Source organism: Vombatus ursinus, unplaced genomic scaffold, assembly GCF_900497805.2.
Source record: "Vombatus ursinus unplaced genomic scaffold, bare-nosed wombat genome assembly UNPS02000577.1, whole genome shotgun sequence".
Lineage (NCBI taxonomy): Eukaryota > Metazoa > Chordata > Mammalia > Diprotodontia > Vombatidae > Vombatus > Vombatus ursinus.
Genome location: NW_020940355.1, coordinates 18,813,338 through 18,838,100, shown reverse-complemented (window position 1 = coordinate 18,838,100; position 24,763 = coordinate 18,813,338). Strand labels below are relative to the sequence as shown.

Sequence of the window (24,763 nt, the reverse complement as noted above, 5' to 3'; positions counted from 1 at the left end):
TCCCCTCTTGTTTGCACCTTCTTCCTTGGGAGCAAGTGAGATACCACATTAGCACTACAGGTTTCTCATGCTCTAGTTAGTTGTTTCTTTTGTTATTTTTAATGGATACTTCAATGGCCTGAAAGAGTTAATCAACTTTACAAGTTTCCCATTTCCTTTGGAAGAAGCTCCTTTGCTGGTAGAATCTGGTTTAATTCATCATTTGTTTTTACCAGTACTTAACTCTGGGACTTGAGGATCTGCAGACTGTTGGGACATAACATTTTGCTTGTTGTTATCCTGGCATCCTTTGGAAGTGTTTCACAGCATGGGTGTTCCTGTGCTTGACATTGGAACAGTTAGGGTTGGGGTAAGGGAAAGGGGAAATGCTTTCTGTTTTTCCTGCAGAAGAAATCTGTTGAATATGGTTAATAATGTTGGTGCTTTCTACTAGGCAGTGGATCTTTTCTAGTCCCCCTTAATGTTAGCATTTTTCCTCTGTTGATTATTTTCAGTTTAACATGTATTTATCTTGTTTGTACATAGTTGTTTGCATGTTGTCTCCCCCTATAGACCATGAGTTCCTTGAGAGCAGGCACTGTCTTTTGTGTTTCTCTGTATCTCTTGTGCACAGTGCCTGGCACATAGGAGGCACTTAATAAATGCTTACTGATTGACTGTTGGAATATGTTAGGAAGTCAATAGCTATTTAACTTGGGTTCATTCAGATGAATTTTGGGCAGCTTTGTTGCTGACTAGAGGGATGCCAGAGACTGAAACAACCACGGACAGGTTTGTTACCTTTTTTCAGATAAAAATTTTACTTGCTTTATTCTTCTCCCAATCTTCCTAATCCCTCACCCTAATTTTTCATTGTGAAAATATGCTGTCCTGGGTACTTTCATTTTCATTTTTTAAATTCCCCTAGATTCTATTAAATTTGATGGGTTTATAAGTTGAATATGAATATTAAAATTTTATTTATTAATAGTAAGACATAAGCATTAGCATTATTTCCTTGACTTCTCTCCCAACCTTTTATTTCTTGAATTTTCCTTTTGTAATAACACTCAAGCAAGTGTCTTTATCAAGAGTCTTTGAAATGGCCAAAGTTTGCAGGTGGTTTCTGCTGTCAATCCATTCTCTCTAAAAATACCCTTTTCCTATATACTAAAGGGGCCCTCCTTAAATCATAAGGATGCATAGATGACAGTAGCCATGTATCCACAGACAAATGAAGTGACACAATATAGAATTGTCTTCCACACTTTTCTTCTCTTACAATCTCACTATAGGCCTATAGAATCATAATATTTAGAGGAGAATGGGATCTTAGAGATTATCTAGCCCAACTTTCTTATTTTACAGATGAGGAGAAAGAGTCCCAAAGAGGTGAGGCGGCTTGCCAGTGGTCATGTAAATTGGCAGTATAGTTGAGATTAGAACCTAGGCCCTCTCAAAGAAGACTCATGATTTAGAGCTAGAGGGCCACCTTAGAAGTCATCTAGTCCCGCTTCTCATTTTGTAGAGAATGAAAGTGAGGTCTGGAGAGATGAAATGATTTGCCCAGGATCACACAAGTAGAAAGTATGGAGCTATAATTTGAACCCAGTCCTCCAACTCAAAATCCAGCAGAGACTCAGTTTCAGTCCCTGGGCTGCATTTCAGGCAATATTTTTTCTTTATGAAAACCTTTCAAAAGACGTGAGGTAGAGATTATTTTGCCTCTGCTGCCTCCATGCTCCTCCTGAATGAGCATATCTTCACCCAAACAATAACCACAAGAAACCCACCAGAGATTGTTCTGCATCTGGGTAAAGGAGTTACCATAATTCATCACGCTGGCTGTCATCAGGCTAGAACATGACAGTGAAATATGTGGATATTTTTGGAACATAACTGTTTATGCTTGAGACTGCAGAGCTCACTCACAACAATAGAAAGGCCAAGAATCCTCCTCCCACTGCTGTTGTAACATCTGTACTTTGCTTTCAAGCTAGGCTTTCAAAAAACAAATGTACTGGATGATGAGTTTGGATGAAAGTCTCCCTGGATGATTTTCCACTTGCTCTAGCTTCTTTGCAGCTGTCTGTTCTGAATGAATGATGGTCATTGGCTAGTGCTGCACTTCTTTAGTGGTCTTGGATGTCATCTGGACAGTATTGTTTTTACACACGGTTTCTTAGTCTCAATCCAACCCATGCTGTGCAGTGCATCAGGGATTCTAAGGAATCTAGCAATTCCATGGACGTCAGTGGTGGTCACCAATCTACTGTGTTCTTTGAAACTAGCTTCATTGCTGCCTTCACTTCATAGTTCCCTTTTTTCTTGTTCCAGCCTCAGTTTCCTCATTTATAAAAGGAGGGCCAGGGCTAAGTAATCACTATAGTCTCTTCTGACTCTAAGTCCTATGATTTCTTTATGGTGTCATTCTCTTATTGTCATCTCAGATACTGGGTTTTCCTCTGGAATATCTGTAGTCTGTTTAAATAGTTGGCAAGAATCATGCTGGGGGCATTTAGGGAAGAGTTTAATGTGCTTTCAGGCTGGTGAGTCTCTGATGTTCTCCACCCCACAAAAAGGTAGACAGCACAATGATACTGAAGAATATTTGATTTTTTTCCCAGATAGCTTGGAATTTTTTTTCCTTCCTTCCTTCCTTCCTTCCTTCCTTCCTTCCTCTCTCTCTCTCTTTCTTCTTTTTTTTTTTAACCAATTAACATGAAAGCTATTGCCACAGCACAGCCCAATAACTTACTCATTTGGCAGCAAGGTCCACAGTGAGAAATGGCTGTCTGTCCTCTAAACTGTAGGGATAGGTTAAAATCTATTCATTTGTTAGATACTAATAAAAGAAATCCCTTTGCTTTCCCAATAATCCAGATAAGCAAGTAACTAAAGGGACAGCAAGGGAATTATTGGCCTAGTCTTGATTGTCCCATACAATTCCTTTATAGAAAATAACAATTACTTCTTAAACTAGGACTCACTTAGGACCAGTGGACATGCTGTTAGTACAAGAATGACATTCAGAATTCTTTTGATCTTCCAGCCAGCATTAAAAAAAAAACAAAAACAAAAGTTAGTGATGACTCTGATGTCATTTGCCCTCTAATTCAAAGAGCTCTGTCTCTGACTCTGTCTCTGTCTCTGTGTTTCTCTAGCTCTCGTGATCTATCTTTCTCTGTCTCTATCAGTTAGCTTTTCATGTTCTGTCTAGCGTTCCCCATAGTTCAACAGTTATTCCCATGATTTGTTATCTAGCTCAGGGATCTGATAGGTAGGTTGATAAACTTTGGAAAGGAGGATGTGGAGAGTTTCCAGCCCTTAGTTTTTCAAAGCTATATTCTTTGGGGTTCTTAGGCAACTACATGGTAGTGGATAGTGTGTTAGACTTGGGATCAGGGAAGCCTGAGTATGAATTCTGCCTCAAACAGGTATTAGCTTGGGAGCCTGAAAAAGTCCTTTAGCCTCTGTTTCTGTAAAATAGGGATAATAATAGCACCTACCTCACAGGATTGCTGCAAGGATCCAGTAAGATCTTTGTTTTGCAAACCTTAAAACTCCATATAAGTGCTAGATGTTATTATCCTTTGTTTTGTTATTAAAAGCAGAAAGATGTGGAGAGACCTAACAAAAATACTTTAAAAAAAAGGGCTAGTTTTCAGAGACTTTTCATTCTAAAATCAACTTTCTTTTTCACAGTTATGGGGAACAAGGATTACATAGATTATTTAAAAACAGATTATCCCAAACTCACATTTGTTACAACTTTAATCTCCTTCCCTAAATAGACTCACAAGTTTTACTTCCTGTTCCTTCTCTGATGAGCTTCTAATGGCTAATGGTTAGTGAAAGCCAAAAGGCAAACAACATTAGGAATAAGTAGGAATTACACGGGCCTGGATAAACTTCTAAATGGAAAATAAATCCTTGAAATTATTTACATAGTATTGGGGATGAAGGAATAAGAATATAAAAGATGTAATAGAATCTCTAGTTGGTTAGAGATCTTTTAAGATATTTTGAAGATCATTGGTATTGTACCGTGCTTTTATATTTAAGAGATAGACATTGTCCCTAATTTTAATGGAGCTTATGGGATCTAGAAATCATGGAAGAGGAACCTCAATTTGCCTTACATACCAACCATCTAGATTCTTGTAAACTAACCCCAGAATCTGAGAACCAAACTGTTCCCTGCCCCTCCACCCCCAGTACCTTTTGAGATGATTGAAAGCAGAAATCAGAATGCTGGAATGGTCACTTTGCCTCCTGCATTGTAGTGACACAGTGAGTTGGGGAGCCTCCAGCTTGTCCTTCAATAGCTGTATTGATTCTGTAAGGCTAACAGGAGCCAGAAACTTATTCTGGATCAGAGTCAGCAGATAAGGCTTGAAGATACGGAAGGAGCAGCTATGTGAAACAAGAAAGAAGGTGCCGTTTCAACACAGTCACTTTTTGTGTCCCTGCCCAGGCTACACATTGGGGTTGGGAGGAGAGAGGAGGTAGAGAGGCAAGGGGATAGGAAATGAATTAATCATTCCCTTCAAAAATAAATTTTCTTTGGGGAAAATTTGTAGCTTGAGTTCAGAGATGCTGGAAAACTCAGATTTTAAAATGCTACTCCATCCTGACCTCCTGCTGTGCTGGTATTTTTCTAACAGGGTATGTTCATGTGTAGCCTGCTGTGAGGTTGACCAGGCCTGGGCCTGTAGCCTGATCATGTGACCAGAGCCCCAAGAAAAGCATCTTGTGGGACTGTGGAAGAGGCCAGGGCCGTGGGACCTCATTTCTCTCATTTGCCCTCTCTTTCCACCTGGCTGCTTGGCTTTTTCTCTGCCCTGTATCTCTTCTGCCTTTGTCCGCTTAGTTTTTTCCCATGTGTTTCTCATTCCCTCTCAGTCAGTGTTGGAAAAGGGCAGTTGACAGGATGCCAGGGCCCTCTGGGAGCTGGGTTGGAATTTGATTGTTGTTCCACAGCTCCTGGGGCTGCAGCTTCCCTGCTGGCTGTTTGGGGGATCACTGCTTCATTTGGCGATTCGGTTAACCTTCTCTGGGAGATCAACTTGTTGGCCTTGTCATTCACATGCCATCCAGAATGTATTTTTCTGACATTCATTTGATACAGGAGGAGAAACCTATATGAGTCAACATAGTCTGGCTTTTTAATTAAAAAAAAAAGTAAAGGGAGGGAAATGGTGGTCAAAGTGGTGCCAAGGACCCTAATTCCCATTGTTAGAAATAAGATCAGAGATATTGATCTGGAAGAGACTTCAGAGGTCATGTAGTATGACCCCTTCTTTTTTTTTCACAGAGAAGGAAACAGGAGGTGCTTTCCCAAGGTCAGAAAGGTATTAAGCAACAGAAGCAAGGTTTGAACCTAAGACCTGTCTGACTTTTTACTCTATCATTCTGCCTCCAATTGTTGAATGATGCTCCATAGTAAAGTAGTATTCAGAGCTTGAGAGGCAGCATGGCATTGTAAATATAGGGCCAGTCTGGAAGTTATGTGAGCCATGTATGATATATGTTAGCCATGTAGGTGGCTTAGTGGATAGAGCACTGGGCCTGGGGTCAGGAAGACTCATCTTTATTAGTAATAAATCTGGCCTCAGACACTGTTTGCCTCAGTTTTCTCATCTGTAAAATGAGCTGGAAAACAAAATGGCAAACCACTCCAATATCTTTGCTAAGAAAACCCCACATGGGGTCATGAAGAGTCAGACATGACTGAAATGACTGAACAACAACAAAAAGTCACTTAATGCACTAAGATTTTAAGTTGTAGACATGTTTCCAATCTTTGTTGCTGGAGGAGCTAACATAACAGGAGTTCTCCAACAGTGAAATTACAGATCTAACCCTGCCCCCCCAATATTCAAAGTGAAATATATAACACTCTTGCTCTCTATTTCTACTCTCACCACCTTAATACAGACCCCCATTACTTTCTACCTGAAACATTACAATAAAATCCCCACCAGTTTTCCCACTTCCAATCTATTCCCCCTGGAATTCATTCTTTACAGCATTGCCAGAATACTCCCTTATGTATAGATCTGGTCATGACACACCTCTGCTCAGAAATCTTCAATGAATCCTTTTTGCCTAGCAAATAAAATTGACATTCCTTTGCTAAAGTCCTCCACAACACAGCTCTACCCACCCTTTCTAGACTTTTCTCATATTATGCATAGTCTATGGTCCAAGGATGCTAGATAATCTTTTGACCTCCAAGCCTCCTTTGTGGATTCCTTCACCTGCCTTTGACTCATGTTCTTCCTTATGCCTGAGATGTCCTTCCCCATCCCCCATTTTACCTCTTCTTTAGTGACCATCTCAACTACTACCTTCTCAATCCTCTCTGTTAGTAATGAGCTCCCTCCTTGGACCTCACAGAGCACTTTGGTTTTCAACTCTACCAAGTACTTAAGATGTAATATTGTGTATTATTACTACCCGTGATCATGTCTTCTTTCCTCTCTAAACTGTAAGATCAGTGAGAACAGTGATCATGTCATATTTAAATTTTTGTCCTTCCCATTGCCAATACTATATTCTGCACGTGAAATGTCTGTTGTAAGACAAATGTCTATTGTAAGGAGGTGTCCCATTCAGATTTCAGCAAAGTTGAAGATCTTAAGAGCCAAAGACAGAGAAACTCTTCCATTGTAAATAAAACATGCCTCACTTTGTAGGAGATCTTGGGCTCTGAGTACTCGGTGCATATGAAAAGGTCAACAGAGGCAAGAAGATTCATCCAGGTCATAGACTGCTTCAATGCCATTGTCCCCAGCTACTCATTTTTCCATAAGGCTGAACTGGAATCTGGGAAATGTAACTAGGTAGCCACCATACATTATGGCATTCGCTCACTGAGGGAACACAGCTCCATACCAGGAAGAATTGTTGAAAAGAGAGACTGTACCTTATCCACCTCCTGCCTGGGAAGAGCCAAGGAAGACCCTTAGAGAGCACGTACAAAGCAGATGCAAGATAACCTTGGGTGGGAGGGAGGCACTGGCAGCTAAAGGGACCAGGAAAAGCCTTCTGCAAAAAGTGATGCCTGAGCTGGGTCTTCCACTTTAGGCCAGTTGCTTTGGCACTTGTATGTATGATGGATTGGGGTAGAGAAAGACTTGAGATAGGGAGACCAATTAGGAGGCTATTATAATAACCAAGGCAAAAGGGGATAAGAGCCGAACTAGAGTAGTCTCTGTGAGTGGAGTGGAGAATGTGCATAGGAGAGATGCAGAAGTAGAAATGACAATATTTGGCAGCTATTGAAGATGTAGGATGAGTAAAGAGTTGAGAATAGCACTGAGTAGATGCTGTATACCAAGATAAATCATCTTTCACAAAACTCAATTTTTTTTCCCTACAGTTGTCCCAGAAAAGGGAAGACTCAGAAAGCATTCAATCTTCAGCATATCCATTTGAACAGAAACTCTCTGGAGCTTGTACCAGCTACCTGTTTGTTTTTTTCAAAGGGAGAGAGACAGAGAGAGATAGAGAGAGAGAGGAAAAATAATCAACAAAAGACCATTTTCTGGGCCCTGTCATCTGCCAATCTATAGTAATCCAGAGAGTATACACTATAGACTGTCTCCCCTTACACTAGTTCCAAATCAACTGTACTCAGCTTCAGAGTATGAGTCTTGCCTGTCCCCTGCTTACCATTTAATCTCCCTCCTTTGATGGCACTGAAGGGTCATTTTTCTCTCTAGGGTTAGTCATGGAGTCAGTTATGCCCTGATTCTTTAAAGTTGAGATTTTTCATTTCCCTAGAAAAATGCCTCCCTGCTGATAACTCTTGGACACATGACGTTCCCCCGTGGGAGCAGAGTGGAAGGTAGAAGATCCATCAGGAAGTTAATGTGATATTTCAGGTGGAAAATAATGAGGGCCTGCCTGATTGTGGTGGCTGTGGAAATAAAAACCAGTAGTGTTACAGCATTTGCCCTGAAAAAAAAAAATTTGTGTGTGGGGGGGGGTTCAATTTGGGCCGTTGATTTTATTGGCATATGGAAATCCTAGCATGGGAACTCCCATCATCAGTGAAGATCAACATAGTTACAGTGATTATATTATAAAATGTTAAGTTTCTTTAGAAATCAATTATGAGAAGCTCTCTGCTGACAGTCAACAAGTATTTATTGAGCACTGACTACATGTCAGGCACTATGCTAGGCACTGGAGGTTCAGAAAGGGGTGAAAACAGCCCTTATTTAGCTCATATTCTTTTTTTTCTTATTTGCAAGACAATTGGGGTTAAGTGACTTGCCCAGGGTCATACAGCTAGTAAGTGTCAAGTGTCTAAGACCAGATTTGAACTCAGGTCCTCCTGATTCCAGGGCTGATGCTGTATCTGCTGCACCACCTAGCTGCCCCATTTAGCTCATGTTCTGATGGGGAAGACAAAAGTTAAATATATAGTGACATATAAAATATATGGAGAATAGGTAGGAGGCAGTGTAAGAGTGGAAGGCCCTATGTTGGAGAAGATGTAGGAAAACTGGAACACTAATGCATTGTTGGTGGAGTTGTGAAATGATCCAGCCATTTTGGAGAGCAATTTGGAACTATGCCTAAAGGGCTATAAAAATGTGCATACCCTTTGACCCAGTAATAGCACTTCTAGGGCTATATCCCAAAAAGATCATACAAATGGGAAAAGGACCCACATGTACAAAAATATTTATAGCAGCTCTTTTTGTGGTGGCAAAGAATTGGAAATTGAGAGGATGCCCATTAATTGGGGAATGGCTGAGCAAGTTGTGGTATATGAATGTGATGGAATAATATTGTGCTATAAGAAATAATGAACAGGCTGACTTCATAAAAACCTGGAAAGACTTGTATGGTCTGATGCCAAGTGAAGTGAGCAGAACCAAGAGAATGTTGTACACAATCGCAGCCACGTTGTGTGATGACAAATGTTGATAAACTTAACCCTTCCCGGCAGTACAAGGATCTAAGACATCTCCAGAGGCCTTGTGATGGAAAATGCTATCCACATCCAAAGAAAGAACTATGGAAGTTGAATTGCTATTTTTTTTCTCTTTTGTTGAGTTTTGTTTCCTCTTTCTAATGGTTCCTCCTACTGGTTTTAATTTTTACTTACAACATCACTGATGTGAAAATATGTTTAATATGAATGTAAATGTATAGCCTATATCAGATTGTGCGCCGTCTTAGGAAGGGTGGTGGGGAGAAAGGGGGAGAAAATTTTTAAACTCAAAAGCATATGGAAGTGATTATTGATAAATCAAAATAAATTAATATAAAAATTTTTAAAAAAGAGTGGAAGGCCCTAGTGCTGGAGGTGAGGGGAACCAGGAAAGGCCTCCAGCTGAGGGTAGGATTTGAGCTAAGTCTTAAAGGAAGACAGGGAAACAGAGGCAGAGATGAGAGGGGAAAGCATTCCAATCATGAGATTTGGCCAGTCCATAGACACTGAGGCAGGAGATTGGATGTCATGTTGGAGGAACTATAAGGGGGCCAGTGTAGCAGGATCATAGAGTGCATGGAAGAAAGTAAAGTGTAAAAAGACAGGAAAGGTAGGAAGGGGTTAGGTTATAAAGAGCTTTAAATGCCAAATAGAAGAGTTTGGCATCAAGATGGAACAATGTGTAGCGTGCTAGACCTGAAGTCAAAATGACCTAGGTTTAAATCCATCCTTAGATACTTACTATCTGCTCAGTTTTCCCATCTTTAAAATTGGGTAGGATTAACACCTACCTCCCAGGGTAGTTGTGATGATAAAAAGAGATAATATTTGCAAACCTTAAAGTGTTATATAAATGCTAGCTGTTATTATTATTTGATCCTGGATTTAATAGAGAACCTCCTTAACCAGGGGGACCATGTGGTCAGATTCATACTTCAGAAAAATTACCTTGGAAACTGAGGGGAGGATGGATTGAAATGGGGAAGACCAGAGAAAGGTAGATCAGTTAGAAAGCCATTACATAGTCCAAAGTAGAATCAATGAGTAGTTGAACTAGAGATGTGGCTGTATGGGTGAAGAGAAGGGAACGTTTATGAGAAATGTTCCAAAGGTGGAAATGACAAGATTTGGTGGTGGCTTGGATATGTGAGGTGAATGAGAGTAAAGAATAGAGGATGGTAGTGAGTCTGTGACCCTGTCTGACTGGGAGCATGGCAGTCCTCTTGGTGGTAATAGTGAAGTTCAGAAGAAGAGACAGTCTGAGAAGGAAAGATAGAGTTTTGTTTTGTACATGTTGAGTTTAAGACGCCTGAGGGACACACAGTTTAATATGTCTGTGATGGATAACAGTAGAGCTCAGCAGAGAGGTTGGTCTAGAGCAGACCTGCCAAAGGATTTCGGGCAGCCTGTGAAAAATATAGCATTACCACTGTGCCCGCTTCTGTTTGTCACATGACCCACAGCAACCAATCATTAGTCTGTCTCTAGTCTAATCTATCTGAGGTCCAAAGAAGCTTAGCCTATTTTAATTTTGGCTCCTACCTACTGCCAAGTCATACAGGTCTGGCTTAAAGTCACAGGTTCCCAAAGTAGGCAATACCACCCCTTGGAGGTGCTGGAACAATCCAGGGGGTACAGCAGTAACCTCGGTGCAATTGGGGGGCATTGAATAAAAATAAGGGAGCAGTGGAAGCATAAAGAAAGAAGATGAGAAAGTTTTGAAAAACTGTTCACACATGTTTCATCTGCCATGTAACAGAGTAAAAGTTGTGGTGATTACATTATTTTCCAAATAAACACACAAAATGCAAGTTATAACCTATCAGTTGTCAAGTGCACCGACAGGTCTTAACAAGCAAGCGTTGGCAAGTGAGCATGTAATGCATTGTCAGGAAGTCCAGCACGCATCAGCAAGAATATGTGCGTGTAATGCCTTGTTTACAGTACAATACTATATGGTTACATGACACAATATTGCATCATCAAAATTTCAGTGCAGGAAAAAACCCCAAAAATTTACAATAAATTATTAATTTTAAGATATTAAATTTAATATTTTATATTTTTTGAAATGATGCAAATTTTTAAAAAATTAAAAGAGTAAAGAAAGTAGATTTCCAGGGGGATGCTGAGTAATTTTTTTAAGGGGGTGGTAGGCCAAATAAGTTTGGGAACCTCTGGTCTAGATATATAAATTGAGGAAGAGTCTACATTAAGATGATCATTGAACCTATGGGAAGTGATGAGTTTACCAAGTGAGATAGCTTAGAGGGATGGGAGAAGGTCCAGGACAGAGCCTTGAAGGACACCTATGATTAGTGAGCCTGTTTTAGATGAAGAACCAGCAAAGTAACTGAGATGGAGCAGTCAGACACATAGGAGAAAAATCAGGAGAAATCATTATCAGGAAAACCTAGAGAAAAGGAAGTGCTCAGGAGAGGAAAGTGATCAACAGTGTCAAACGACACAATGACGGGTGAGCTGCCGAGTTTTGGAGGAGTGTGTGTATGCTGGATTGCAACTGGTTATTTCAAGCAGAAAATTATTGGGAGGGACAATGTTTCTTAATTAAGAGAGTAGAAAATTGCATTCCTTTAATTGGAGGAAAAGTTAACCAATGGAGCTTTTAATACTTTCAAGCTTAGAGGCCTCAAATTAACTTATTTACCAAGGGCATCGGAATGTCTAAGAATTGTCATGACAGTAAACCACCTCCATACTGTGTCCTTGTTATTTCTGAGTATGTGACACAGTAGAGAAAGATTATATTCAGATATGAGTTCAAATCCTTGTTAACTCTGTGGTCTTAAACTTCAAGTTCCTTATTTTAAATCAAGTCGGTAAGTATATATTAAGTGTCTACTATGTGCCAGGCAAAGTGCTAAACCCTGGGGATAGAAGAATCTATGTTACTTGAGAAATAGCCTAGTTAAGTCTGGGGAAACTAGTTGAGCTATTAGCAACTGTGTGAAAAGTGCTCCAAATCAATAAAATAAATGCAAGCCAAAATAACTCTAAGATTCCTCCTCATCCCAATCAAGAGACTGGCAGAAATGACCAAAAAAGGAAAATGACAATTGTTGGCGAGGCTCTGGGAGGACAGGCACACTAACGCACTGCTGATGGAGCTGTGAAATTGTTCAGCCATTCTAGAAAGCAATTTTGAACCGTTCCCCAAAAGTCACTGAACTGACACCACTACTGGGCTCATACCCCAGAGATCAGAAAAACTGTTAATCAGACGGTTAGTTAACAAGTTGTTGACTTTTTCAGCTATTGTTACTCAAGAAACAGTCTCCTAAGGTGTTACAATCTGTGTTATAATAGAAGCTGTACAATCCGCATGGAGAGGGGTGAAAGGAGGGAGAAGAAAGACTTTAGTCACACCCCTAAAGTCCCAAATCTTTGGAGTATTAAAGACTTTCAACCGGCAGAAATGGGTGGGAGAGACATTACAAGAATAGGGAAGGGTGTGAACAAAGGCTCTGAGGCAAGAGTGAGGGGGTGTGTTTTGAGGGGTTGCATGTAAAGAGGGGAATTGTATAATTAAAGGCTAGAAAGTCAGGGTGGTGCCAGCTTGTAGAGGACCTTGGACTTGACTTGAGAAGCCAAATGAAGACTGAGTTTCCTTTTTAGTGTTTAGCACCAGAAGAGCTCAAGTCAAGTCACTCAAGCATTTCTCTTATGGTTGAGTGCCGTCTTAGAGCAGTTTCCTATAAAGCAGATTCTGTATTCAACAGTTGTCTGAATACAGCAATACTACTATTGCTTTGGTGGGAATTGGCCCCCTGATGCCCCCTCAGGAATTCACAAATGCCCAGAGGACTCCCCTTTCTGACCCCACACTTTCCCCTCTACCCTGCTTCTGATCAATGAGTGTTTGTGTGAGACCTGGCATCTTTTCTTTATCCCATCCAAGCAGATCACTTTCATGTTAAGTGGGTTGTTATTGTGATCAGCTTACACTGGCTTTATCCAGGCAAATCACCTACATCAAGGGGAAAGGTCAGTTTCTGAACCTTCTCTCAAGCCCTAGGGGGAAAAATGGCCTAGCCACTAAATTCACTGAGGAACCCAGAAAACTGACTAGCTAGGAGTAGTCAGAAGTATTCTTGGGGGAATTAACCTCTGTAAATATTTATATATTCCTTGCCAGAACTTAACATAGAAGTTATAAGGAAACATAAGCATGGCGTAAGCGTATCTGGAGGAGGAAAAACATGAGAGTTAAATTCCTCCTTTTCCTCCTGCAGGCCCCAATCCTCATGAAACAACAAAAATGCCAGTGTCCAACTCTAAAAGAAACAGCTGCTCTTAACACAGAAAGTTTTCTTTGTTCAACATTGAGAGGGTCAAAATAGAAGCAAATTCACAAGCAAACAGAAACTTCCATGAAGTTTCTGAAGATAGATGGGAAGCCCCAGGTGTAGGTACCATTAATGATGTCATCACGGCATCTGTGTCATGGGAAATGGAAAGTCTGAAGAGCCAGGCATCAAGAAAGCTTCCTTCACCTGCCTTTGTCCAGATACAAATTTTTTGCCCAATCCCATGTGCAGGCCACATTCCAGTTCAAGAGCTCAGGTTTCCATTGCTTTGAAAGATTTTTGGTCCCCAGCACAGGAAAGGTGGTTAGAAGCCTGCTTTACTGGAACACTGACTGTCTGTTAGAGTGAAGTAAAGAGGGAAAAGGCCCAGATCAAGGATTTTGGCCATGTGTTCCATTTTTGGTGTGTAGGTCAGTCACATGGTGGTTAGTGTAGCAGGGTGGAGTGTCTCTTTCACAAAGTATTGCTTCAGACTCTATACTGAAGAGGCAAAGTGATGTGAATTCCAGAGAATTCCCTTGGGTCAGTTTCCTTCCCTGTGGAGTGATAAGATTGTGCTGAATGTGACCAGTGAGATCACTTCCTGATTCTGTGATTCTATCAGGGGATTCTAGAGAGAGGGATTTATGTGGAGAAAAAGGGTAGTTTTATTCAAGAGCTAAGGATAAGAAATGGACAATGGTGTCCTCAGATATGAGAAGAAGGTGAGGAAGGCCTAAAACAGTGTGTGGACCCTCTGAGGAAAACTGATGGCAGGACATGGACAAGAGTCAGGCAGAGTAGGCAAACATGGATGAGTTGTGAACCATGCTGTTAGGAGTAATTCTCTTATCAATGACATCATCGACGCATTTGAGTATTTGGAGTAAGATGTGTCTATTATACTAATTGCCTCCTTTTCTTACTTTCCACTCATGTCGAGTGCCTTGCAATTAGACTTCCCACCTCATTACTCAACTGGGAAGGAACTGCCTTCCCCAAGGTTACCAATTTATTAATTGCCACATCCAATGGCCTTTTCTCCTTTTGGTCCTCTCTAAAGCAGTTGGCACTGTTGTCTGCCTTCTCCTCTCAGACTGGGAGCCTTTACTCTTTTTTCATGGACCTCTTTGGTTGCCTGATGAAGCCTAGTGAACCCCTTCTTAGAATAATGTTTCTAAGTGCATAAAATAAAATACATAGGATTAGAAAGGAAATACATTATGTTGAAATAGATATAAAAACTTTTTTTTTTTACATTCACACACTTCAGGTTAAGAACTTGCCTTAGCCACTCTTTCTGGAGTTTCCATGATATTGCTGTCTCTTAGTTCTTTGTTCTCCTCCTGCCTATGCTTTATTTTTCTCTATCTACAGCCCTAGTACAATTCCTGACAAATAGTAGACATTTCTTGTTGAATGAATGAAAAAAATCACAGAAACTAAGGATCTGAAGTGCTTCAGAAAAGTGTTGGATTGAGGTTCCCCTTCCCCTACCCCATCCCAGTTCTAAGACTCTATGATGACCATTTTCTATGGTGAGGCTAAGATTTTGATCCAATGAACTTTTTGAAAAGAACAAATCATAGTCAAATACTAATGCTTTTTAATTAATCTAAGCTTTCATAATCACCCTCTATGATCTTGGGCAGAGTTCATGGCTCTGAGCTGCATTTTCTTTATCTGTTAAATGAGGTTGAAGTCAATGATCTCTAAGGACCCTTTCTAGCTCTAAAGTCATGATCCTATGACTGGAGGTCTTACTATTGTGGCATTCTATAGTTTCTTAAGATCTAACGCCTTATATGCAGGGTAGGATGAGATTGTCAATCTTTTATTGTCTAAGAAGCTAAGAAGAAAAGGAGAGAAAAACACCCAGTGATTTAATTATTAGTTCTTTGCATGCGTGCATGTGTGTGTATGTATGTGTGTGTAGAGCAATGAAAATTATTACTCATATTATTATAGCTGACATTTACATAGTGCTTTGAAGGTTTACAGAACACTTTTAGACAGCTAAGTGGCCCAGCAGATAGAGTACTAGATTTGGAGTCAAAAAGACCAAAGTTCAAATCTGGCCTCAGACACTAGCTGTGTGATCCTGGCCAAATCCCTTACCTTCTCTGTTTTAGAGATAATAATAGGACCTACCTTACAGGGTTGTTGAACAGATCAAATGAGATAATGGATATAGAGCGCTTATAAATGTTAACTATTATCACTATTATTATTTTACATAAATTATATCATTTGATCCTCACAACAACTTTGTGAGGTAGGTCTTAAAGGTATATTATTGTCACCACTTTACAAATGAAGGAACCAAGGCTCAGAGAGTTAAAGTGACTTACTGCCAGTCACCAATCTAATAAGTGTCTGGGGTAGAATTAGAACCCAGATCTCTACTCTACTACACTACCAATTATAAGACAATGAAGAGCAATAGACTTTTCTGAGAAGTACATGTGTGTATACACACATTTATATATACACAGTAATATACATATATGCATGTGTATACCCATGTATGCACATGTATCTACCACATATACATACATACATACATACATATATACACACACATGTCTGTGTCCACATACACATATGATTTCACTGGTATGAGAAGCTCCTAATGTGGAAATTCACTCCAGCAATGAAGATGACTAGCTAGTCTGTAACTTGTAGTCTTGAGTTACCTATGGAACTGAGAACCAAATGATTTGCCCAGGGTAACAGAGTCATTATGTGTCAGAGGCACATCTTGAACCTAAATATTCCTGACTCCAAGGATCTTTTAATCAACCATTCTGCTAATCCAGCACCTGATATGAATACTGCTATGTTTTACTCAGTTGTTTTTCAGTCATGTCCAACTCTTTGTGGCCCCATTTGGGGTTTTCTTAGCAAAAATACTGAAGAGGTTTGCCATTTCCTTTTCTAGCTCATTTTAAAGATGAAGAAACTGAGGCAAACAGGGTTAAGTGACTTGCCCAGGGTCACCTAGCTACTAAGTATCTGAGGCCAAATTTGAACTCAGGTCTCTCTGACCCCAGGCCCAGCGTTCTATCCATTGGATCATCTAGTTACCAACACTGCTATACGGCCATAATTACTAAGACTGGTTCAGATTAGCATTCAGAAAATAGGGAGAGGAGAAAAGGTTCCCCAAAGATAACAGTTTTTGCTTTTCTCTTTACCCCAGTGCTTAGGACAATGCCTGACACATAGTAAGCACTTAATAAATCCTTATTGACTTGAAAACGGGGACATTTTTTTTTAACCTTTAATCAGGTCCTCAAACCCTATGAAAATCATTTAGAATGAATAAAGCAGCAGACTAGGGCTTCTGGCCAACATGGTTGTCTAAATGGAGGCAAACAGGCCAACTTCCACATACTTACCCCTGCAGAAACCTAAAAATTGAAGCAGACTGAATAATAATCAAGAAATCCAATGAGAAACTGCAGTGACTTCATCCACCCCAGAAATGCACAAAAAGCCAGCCAGAATTTCACAGGCAATAGGAAAGGGGGCTGCCAACAAAGACAGGCCAGGCAAACAAGACAGCAGCCTCTCAGCACAACCAGAGACAGGCCAGAGAGAAATGTGGCCTGTGAAGTTCTATATTCAGAGGGAGCAAGAGCAGAGGACTCCCCAAAGAAAGCCCCAGAGTATTTGGAAACCCACAGTGGGGGCTGCAGTGAAGAGACCAGTCTGGTAAGGTAGTGCTCAGGCTTGGTCATCCTGGCTATAGTCCTACTGAAGATATTTCTAATATAATTTTCTTGTAGAAATTATCATATCTTTAACAGGATGGTAACATAAACTTCACTTTTAAAAAAAGCCATAACAGTCCCAAGAACTCAAAGGAACCTTTAAGTAATTGTGGTAATATTAAATTATAGCCATACCCTGAGTTCCAACTAAGAATTCCTTCAAAATGTTCTGGTCATATCATGTGTGTAGTTAAGGGTGGGGGGGTTGTTTTATTTTTGTTAAGTAAAGTTTCTTTTGCAAAAAAGGAAATAGAGTTTTCCAGTGTCCCTGTCACACTGTCCTGAAATGCCACTGGGGGCTGTGAAAAGCCAGTTTCTGACCCTTAGCAAAAGAACCCAAGTGACCCTAGGAAAAACCAAACCATTCCAGTCATCCCACCTAAAAGTGTAGCAGGGGCAGAGCTTGGTCCAGGAACAAAGCCCCAGTTTAATCAGTCAATAAACATTAAGCACCTACTATGTTAGGCACTGTGCTAAGTGCTGGGGATATAAAAAGAGGCAAAAGGCAATTCCTGTCCTTACAATCTAATGGGGGAGATAACTTGCAAACAAATATATACAGAGGGAACTATATACAGGATGAAGAGGAAGTAATTAACTGGAGGAAGACATTAGAATTAAGAGAATTTGGGAAGACTTCCAGTAAAAAATGGGATTTTAGTTGGGACTTTAGATGAGAAGTTAGTAGGTGGAGTAGAGGAAGGGGAGCCTTCCAGGCATAGGAAATGACCATAAAAAATGCCCAGAGCTGAGAGATGGAGTGTCTTGTTTGTAGAACAGCAAGGAGGCCAGTGTCACTGGATCAAAGAATATGTGTTGGAGACTGGAAAGGTAAGAGAGGGCTTGGTTATGAATGGTTTTGAATGCCAAACAGAGCATTTTGTATTAGATCTGGGAGGCAACAGGGAGCCACTGGAGTTGGGGGCTGGGGGAGTGATAAGGTTGGACCTATGCTTTAGGAAAATAACTTCATGACTGAATGGAGGATGGATTGGAGGGGGAAAGACTTGAGGCAGGCAGACCCATCAGCAGGCTAGTGCAATAGTCCAGGTGTGGGCTATTGATGAGGGGATGAGGGACCACACTAGACTGGGGGCAGTGTCAGAGGAGAGAAGAAAGCACATTCAAGAGATGTTGCAAAGGTGAAATCAACAGGCCTTGGCAACAAATTAGACACAGGAAGTGAGAGATAGTGAGGCATCCAGAATGACTCCGAGGTTGCAAGCTTGAGGGATCGGGAGGATGGTATTGCTCCCTATGTTAATAGGGAAGGAAGGAAGAAGAGGGGAGAGTTTAAGGGGAAAGATGATGATTTCCATTTTGGACATGTTGCGTTTAAGATGTCTTCTGGATATCCAGTTTGAGATGTCTGAATGATAGTTGGAGATGTGAGAGTGGAGAATTTTGCACAAGACAAGTAGATCTGAGAATCATTAGCATAGAGATGGCAATTCAATCCATGAGAGCTGATGAGATCACCAAATGAAATTGTATAGATGGATAAGAGAAGAAGGAGCAGGACAGAACCCTGAGGGACACATACAAACTAAGGCTCAGGTTGAATAAACCTAAGAAAAACCAACCACTATAAAGAATTATTGTATATCTAGAGAGATATGCACCATAACTCTTCAAGAGACTCAAAGTAAAACATGGACTTTCCACAAACTAAATAAATACCTAGAAGAAATGGAACAAAAGGTAAAAAATGAACAAAAAAAACTATAGAGGAAAGAACTAGAAGGACAAAAAAAATAACTTTATCAAAGTAAGAGAATCCCTGAAAACTGAAACAGACCAAACAGAAATCCAGAATTCCATGAGACAGCAAGAACTAGTAGAAGAAAATCAAATGATTGGAAAAAAAAAGAAATATAAGAGAAGTGATATCAGTTATAAGTGACCCGCAACATAGGACAAAGAGGAATAACTTAAAAATCAGTAGATACACTGAAAACCTCAACTTCTTTAAAAGTCTGCAATGATATTTAAGAAAAGCCTAAATGAAAACTGCCCAGATCTGTCAGAACTGGAAGGCAAAGTGAAGATAGTATCCACCAATGACTTCCTAAAAGAAACCACAAGAGGAAAAGACCTAGGAACATCATAACCAAAGTCTAGAGCTTCCACATCGAAGAAAAAATACCAAAAGCTTCTAGAAAAGAGTCCAAGGAACTGCTGTCAGGATCACACAAGATGTGACAACTTCACAACTGTTCCTATAAATGAGAGATCTTGGAATACAATACAGGCATATATGTGCTTTGCAGATGCTGCATTTCTTTTTGTTACACGTTGAAGGTTTGTGGCAACCCTGTGTCAAGCAAGTCTATCAGCACCATTTTTCCAAAAGCATGTACTCACATTGTGTCACTGTGTCACATTATAATAGTTCTCACAATATTTCAAACTTTTTCATATTATTATATCTGTTATAGTGAGCTATAATCAGTGATCTTTGTTAGCACAAACCATGCCCATATAAGATGGCAAATTTAACTGATGAATGTTGTATGTTCTGACTACTCCACCAACCAACTGTTCCTGTCTCTCTCCCTCCTTGGGCCTCCCAATTCCCTAAGACACAACAATATTGAAATCAGGCCAATTAATAATCTTTCAATGACCTCTAAGTATTTGAGTGAAAGGAAGAGTCAATTTATGCAGCAAACTTCATTGTTTTTTAAGAAATTGCTAGAGCCACCCTAACCTTCAGCAACCACCACTCTGATCAATCAGCAGCCATCAACATAAGACCCTCCACCAGCCAAAAGATTACAACTTGCTGAAGGCTCAGGTAATGGTGAATATTTTTTTCAATAAAATATTTTTTAATTAAGGTATGTATGTTTTTCAGACATAATACTATTGTATACTTAATTGACTACAGTTTAGTATAAACATCACTTTTATATGCACTGAGAAAGTAAAAAGTTTGTGACACACACTATTGTGATATTTTTTTTTTATTATGGTGGTCTAGAACCAAACCTGCAATATCTCTAAGGCATGCTTATATTCGAAAAAGCAAAAGATATTGGCTTACAACCAAGAATAACCTGCAGAGTTGAGTATAATCCTACAGGAAAAAAATGGATCTTTAATGGAATAGAGGACTTCCAAGCACTTCTGAAGGAAAAAAACAGAACTGAATATGAACTTTGAAACACAAGAGTCCATCCAAATCTAGAAAGGGAAATTTATTCAAGCAACTGGATTGTACTTTATAATGACATGCTTTATTTAATAAACATTCTAGTTTGGGGAGATTGTACTATATAATGACGACATTCTAATAGGAGTAGAAGAAAGAAACTTATTGTCTTCAAAAGGTACTAAGGGAAATTTAAAAAAAAAACAACACAGAACCTGATGGGTAAATTGGTTATGTTCTGAAGGTTCAAAGAAAGAATAGAGAAGAAGAGTAAAAGAAATATACTAGTGTAGAAAGGAGGAAGAATTTGCTATTTCTTAAAATGTGGTGCATGAGAAGCAGAGTATATAAATATGGAGGAAAGGGTAGGGGAATGGGCATCAGATACAACTCAGTCATAAACTGCATGAAGAAGGGTTGAACACACACACACACACATACTCGCATAAAGAGTTTGGTGTAGGAATACATCAAATTCAGTAAGGAAACAGGTGGGAATAGGGAGGGGGTGATTAAGAGGAAGAATAATACTGGGGAGCAAAGAGTTGGAACCAAAAAAATTTCCTGAACCTGAAGGGGAGTTAAAAGAACTGAAAATTAAGTGGGTGCCCATCAACTGATTACGGTGAATATAATAGAATATTATTGAACTGTAAGAAATGACAAAAGAGACAATTTCAGAAAATCCTGGGAAGTAGAACCAAGAGAATAATTTATGTAAGGACAATAACATTCTAACGAACTTCGAGACTTAAGAACTCTGATCAATGTAATACCCAGTCAAATCTTCAGATGAGGTAGATGATGAAGCACATTACCCATTTACTAACAGAGAGGTGATAGAGTCAAGGCAAAGAAAGAGAAATAAATTTTTGGGCATGGTCACTATCGATTTTTTTTTTGCTTGTCTATGCTTATTTTTACAAGGACTTTTTCCTCTTTTTTTAATGGGAGGGGGTATTTGAAGGTAGTGGAGGGGAAGGTAAATGATAGTGATGCCCTCAAAAAAAGAGGACCAATAAAAAAGTTTTTAAATGCATAGAATTGATTCATTAGTCATTAGCTAACTGGAGTCAGGAAAACTTGAGTTTGAATCTAGGTTCAGACACTTACAAGCCATGTGACCTTGGGTAAGTCACTTAACCCTATTTGCCTCAGTTTCCTCATCTTTAAAACGAGCTGGAGAAGGAAATGGCAAATCACTCCAGTATCTTTGCCAAGAAAACCCCAAATGAAGTCACAAAGAGTTGGATACAACCAAAACAACTGAGCAACAAAAACTTAATTAAAAAAAGAAAACAAATGAGCAGTATCAAAAATGAAAAAGGTGAATTCACAACCAATAAAGAAGAAATAAAAGAAATTATTAGGAGTAATTTTGCCCAACTGTATGACAGTAAAACTGACAGTCTAAATGAAGTGGATGAATTTACAGAATCATAAACTGAGATTAATGAAATGGGAAATATAATTTTTAAATAACCCCATCTTAGAAAAAGAAATTAAACAAGCTATAATCTACTCCCAAAGGGAAAAAAAGGACCATATGGATTTTAAAGTGAATTCTACTAAACATTTAAAGAAAAATTAATTCAAATACTGTACCAACTGTCTGAAAAAAAAAAAAAAGGAAAAGAGACCCTGTCAGATTCCTTCTATAACTTACATATGGTCTTGATACCTAAACCAGGGAGAGTCAACACAGAAAAAGAAAACTATCCCTACTGAGTATTGATGCAAAAATTTTAAACAAAATATTAGCAAAGAGGCAACACATCATAAAGATTATGCACTACTACAGGACCAGATTTATAACAGGAGTGCATAGTTTACTGTTAGTTCTCTCTTTCTGTGTGTGTGTGTGTGTGTGTGTGTGTGTGTGTGTGTGTGTGTGTGTGGTTTTTCCCACCTAGGTTGTAAACTCACTGAAGGTAGTGACCCCAGTGACTTTTTATCCCCCTGGTGCCTAGCAGAATATACTATATAAATATTTGCTACCTGATTGATTCCTGTATGGATAGATAAGAAAACTGCCCCCCAAGGAACGAAATTGACCACCTGTACAAATATCATTGGATTTGTTTTACTTCTAAGTTTGTTTAAAGTATGTGATTATGACTGTGCTTCCTCTGACAGATTATAATAGCAGTGATTTAAAAACAGCCTGCAGAAAGCATGAACTTTATGTGAGCTTTCAAGACCTGGGATGGCAGGTGAGTTCTCTGGATATAGTAGTATGTGCTAGGAAGGTCATGGACCTTCCTTCTGTGATACCCAAACCTCATGGCAGGTCAAAAAGATCAATAACTTAAGAGTTCAGGTATATCCTTGAGAGAGAACCTACAACCTAGTAGACAGTTTTATGAATTGTTACAGCCGAAACCTTCATCACCCAGTGGCCAACATTTTACTGATAAACCTATACTAACATAGAGAGGTTGGTTTTTAGATAACAGGCTATCAGTAGCCTTTCCAGTTGGTAGGACCTGTACTTCACTGGCAAAAGATGCCACAGAATGAAGCAATGAGGTACTTTTGTATCCCAGAGTAAAAAAAAAAGAAAAAAACATAACCAATTTTGTTTTGAAAATTATGGAATCTCTCTTGAGAAACTGAAAGCAGCCTGGGGTGTCATGTCAGATTATTGATGTAAGCAGTCTATCTCAAGTAGCCAAACAGCATGGATGAGCTCTTCAAATGGTATTTTGTCATAAACCTGAAGACTAGTGGAACTTTCTGGGATAAAAAAAGGGTGAAAACTATAATTCCTCATTTAAAACCAAAAGTTTTATAGAAAAAACCTAGGACAGTAGGGTCACAGAAGGGAGATTGAGTTTTAGAGATCACATTTACATTAGAGATGGAAATCTAGTAGTCATTTTAAATAAATAAAATTAGAACCTTAATCAGTTAGAATTTAATTTCTATAGTAGACTGTTTAGGCCTAAACCATGCTATTGTTTTGTTCTAAAGGATTGGATAATTGCACCAAAAGGATATGCAGCCAATTACTGTGATGGAGAATGTTCCTTCCCTCTCAATGCACACATGAATGCAACAAACCATGCAATTGTACAGACTCTAGTGAGTACACAGATTTGATTTTCTAACTGGAGTATGTCAGACAGTAAGTGTAGTTTATGACTTTTCTTTTCTTTTTTAATAGGTTCACCTGATGAATCCTGATTATGTTCCTAAACCATGTTGTGCACCTACCAAGCTAAATGCTATTTCAGTGCTTTACTTTGATGACAACTCCAATGTCATCTTGAAAAAATACAGAAATATGGTGGTGAGAGCTTGTGGATGTCATTGACCTGAAAGCCAAAATCTCACCCGGTAAAAACCCTATGAAATTCCATCCTGGATTCCTAGGTGACATCTGCTGTGAGAAAAGCTACAGAGGCATGGCTGAATTTGAGTAAATTGTCACAAACAATTCCATGTTGGTGCCTTATGGAAAAAAAAGAAGAATTAAAGGACTTTTTAATTGATAAATTGCTCACTGGATAAATAATGTGAGTAGGCACTGGTTGGAGGAAGCTTAGTATGGGGGTAACAAGATGGTAGGAGGGTTTGTTAACTACAGAAATGTGTTTGAAGGATTTTCCCAAAGAAAAGTCTGCCAAAATTAGTTTAGCTTGGATCAAGCTATTCATGGTGTTAATGCCTGAGAGTGAAGAGTAAAACTTAGGGGAAATAAAGCTATTATTAGCTATGTAACTCGGATATGAATATCAGTCTGTCGAAGGTAAATGTTACAAGTAAATAAGCTTGGGGACAAATTTTACAGGCAAATCATTGGTCTTAGGGTTCATTTATGACAAAAAAAAATTAGACTAATACCCCTAGGCATATCCTAGGGCTTCAGGAAGTGCCTTGTTTTAGAGAATAATTGCTATACATGTGTGTTGGAGCTTTGCTGGTATGAGAATACACTTATTTCAGTCAAAGTAAACTTTTTTTTTCCCATGCCTCAATCCTCCTACTAGGTATCTTTTCCCTTAGGTCTGAGCATACACTGAATTTATATATGTTAAGTACTAAGCACTTGGCCCATCTTCCTTTGAGGTGAATCTGGACTGGGGGGATGTACTTTTAACAGTTGTCTTCTTGACGGATTGTATAACTTGTGAAAACAGTGTTATACCTCACCTTAGCTCCTGTCTGAAAATTACAGCAAATGACAGAAAACTGAATCTAGCAATCCATCTATGTCAGTGAAGTAGGTTTGGGTTTTTTTTTCCCCCTCTTATTTTGGAGCATACATTATCCCAGAAAAAAAAATTTAAAAGGTGAAATTGAAAGTCTATACAGAAGTGGGCAGAAGGTACCCTCATACTTCATAAAGTGGGTTGGGTGATTACACTGTTTAAGAAAAGGAACCACAGTCTCAGGTAGAGGTGGTCAAGCTCAGATTAAATCTTAGATTATTTTTTAAAAATCTGTTTTTGGGCAACCATGTAATAAATCTATTTCATGCTAAACTGGTTAAACAATACATTTATGATCTATAACTATTTGCACTTACAGTTTTTTGTAAATATAAACTATAATTTATTGCCATTACTTTATATCCATTTTTGCTGTATCA

The 24,763-nt window shown here is 39.2% G+C and overlaps 1 protein-coding gene across 1 annotated transcript in view; it reads left to right on the top strand.

Annotated features, from left to right (window-relative positions):
* The window catches only part of BMP6 (bone morphogenetic protein 6), a 216,843-nt gene extending 192,157 nt beyond the window's left edge, over positions 1-24,686 (top strand). The window contains exons 5-7 of the mRNA XM_027837114.1: positions 22,306-22,382; positions 23,143-23,253; positions 23,336-24,686. Coding sequence (XP_027692915.1) covers positions 22,306-22,382; positions 23,143-23,253; positions 23,336-23,485 — 338 coding nt within the window. The 3' untranslated portion in view covers positions 23,486-24,686. The remainder of the gene's footprint in view (positions 1-22,305; positions 22,383-23,142; positions 23,254-23,335) is intronic.
* The last annotated feature ends 77 nt before the right edge of the window (positions 24,687-24,763 follow it).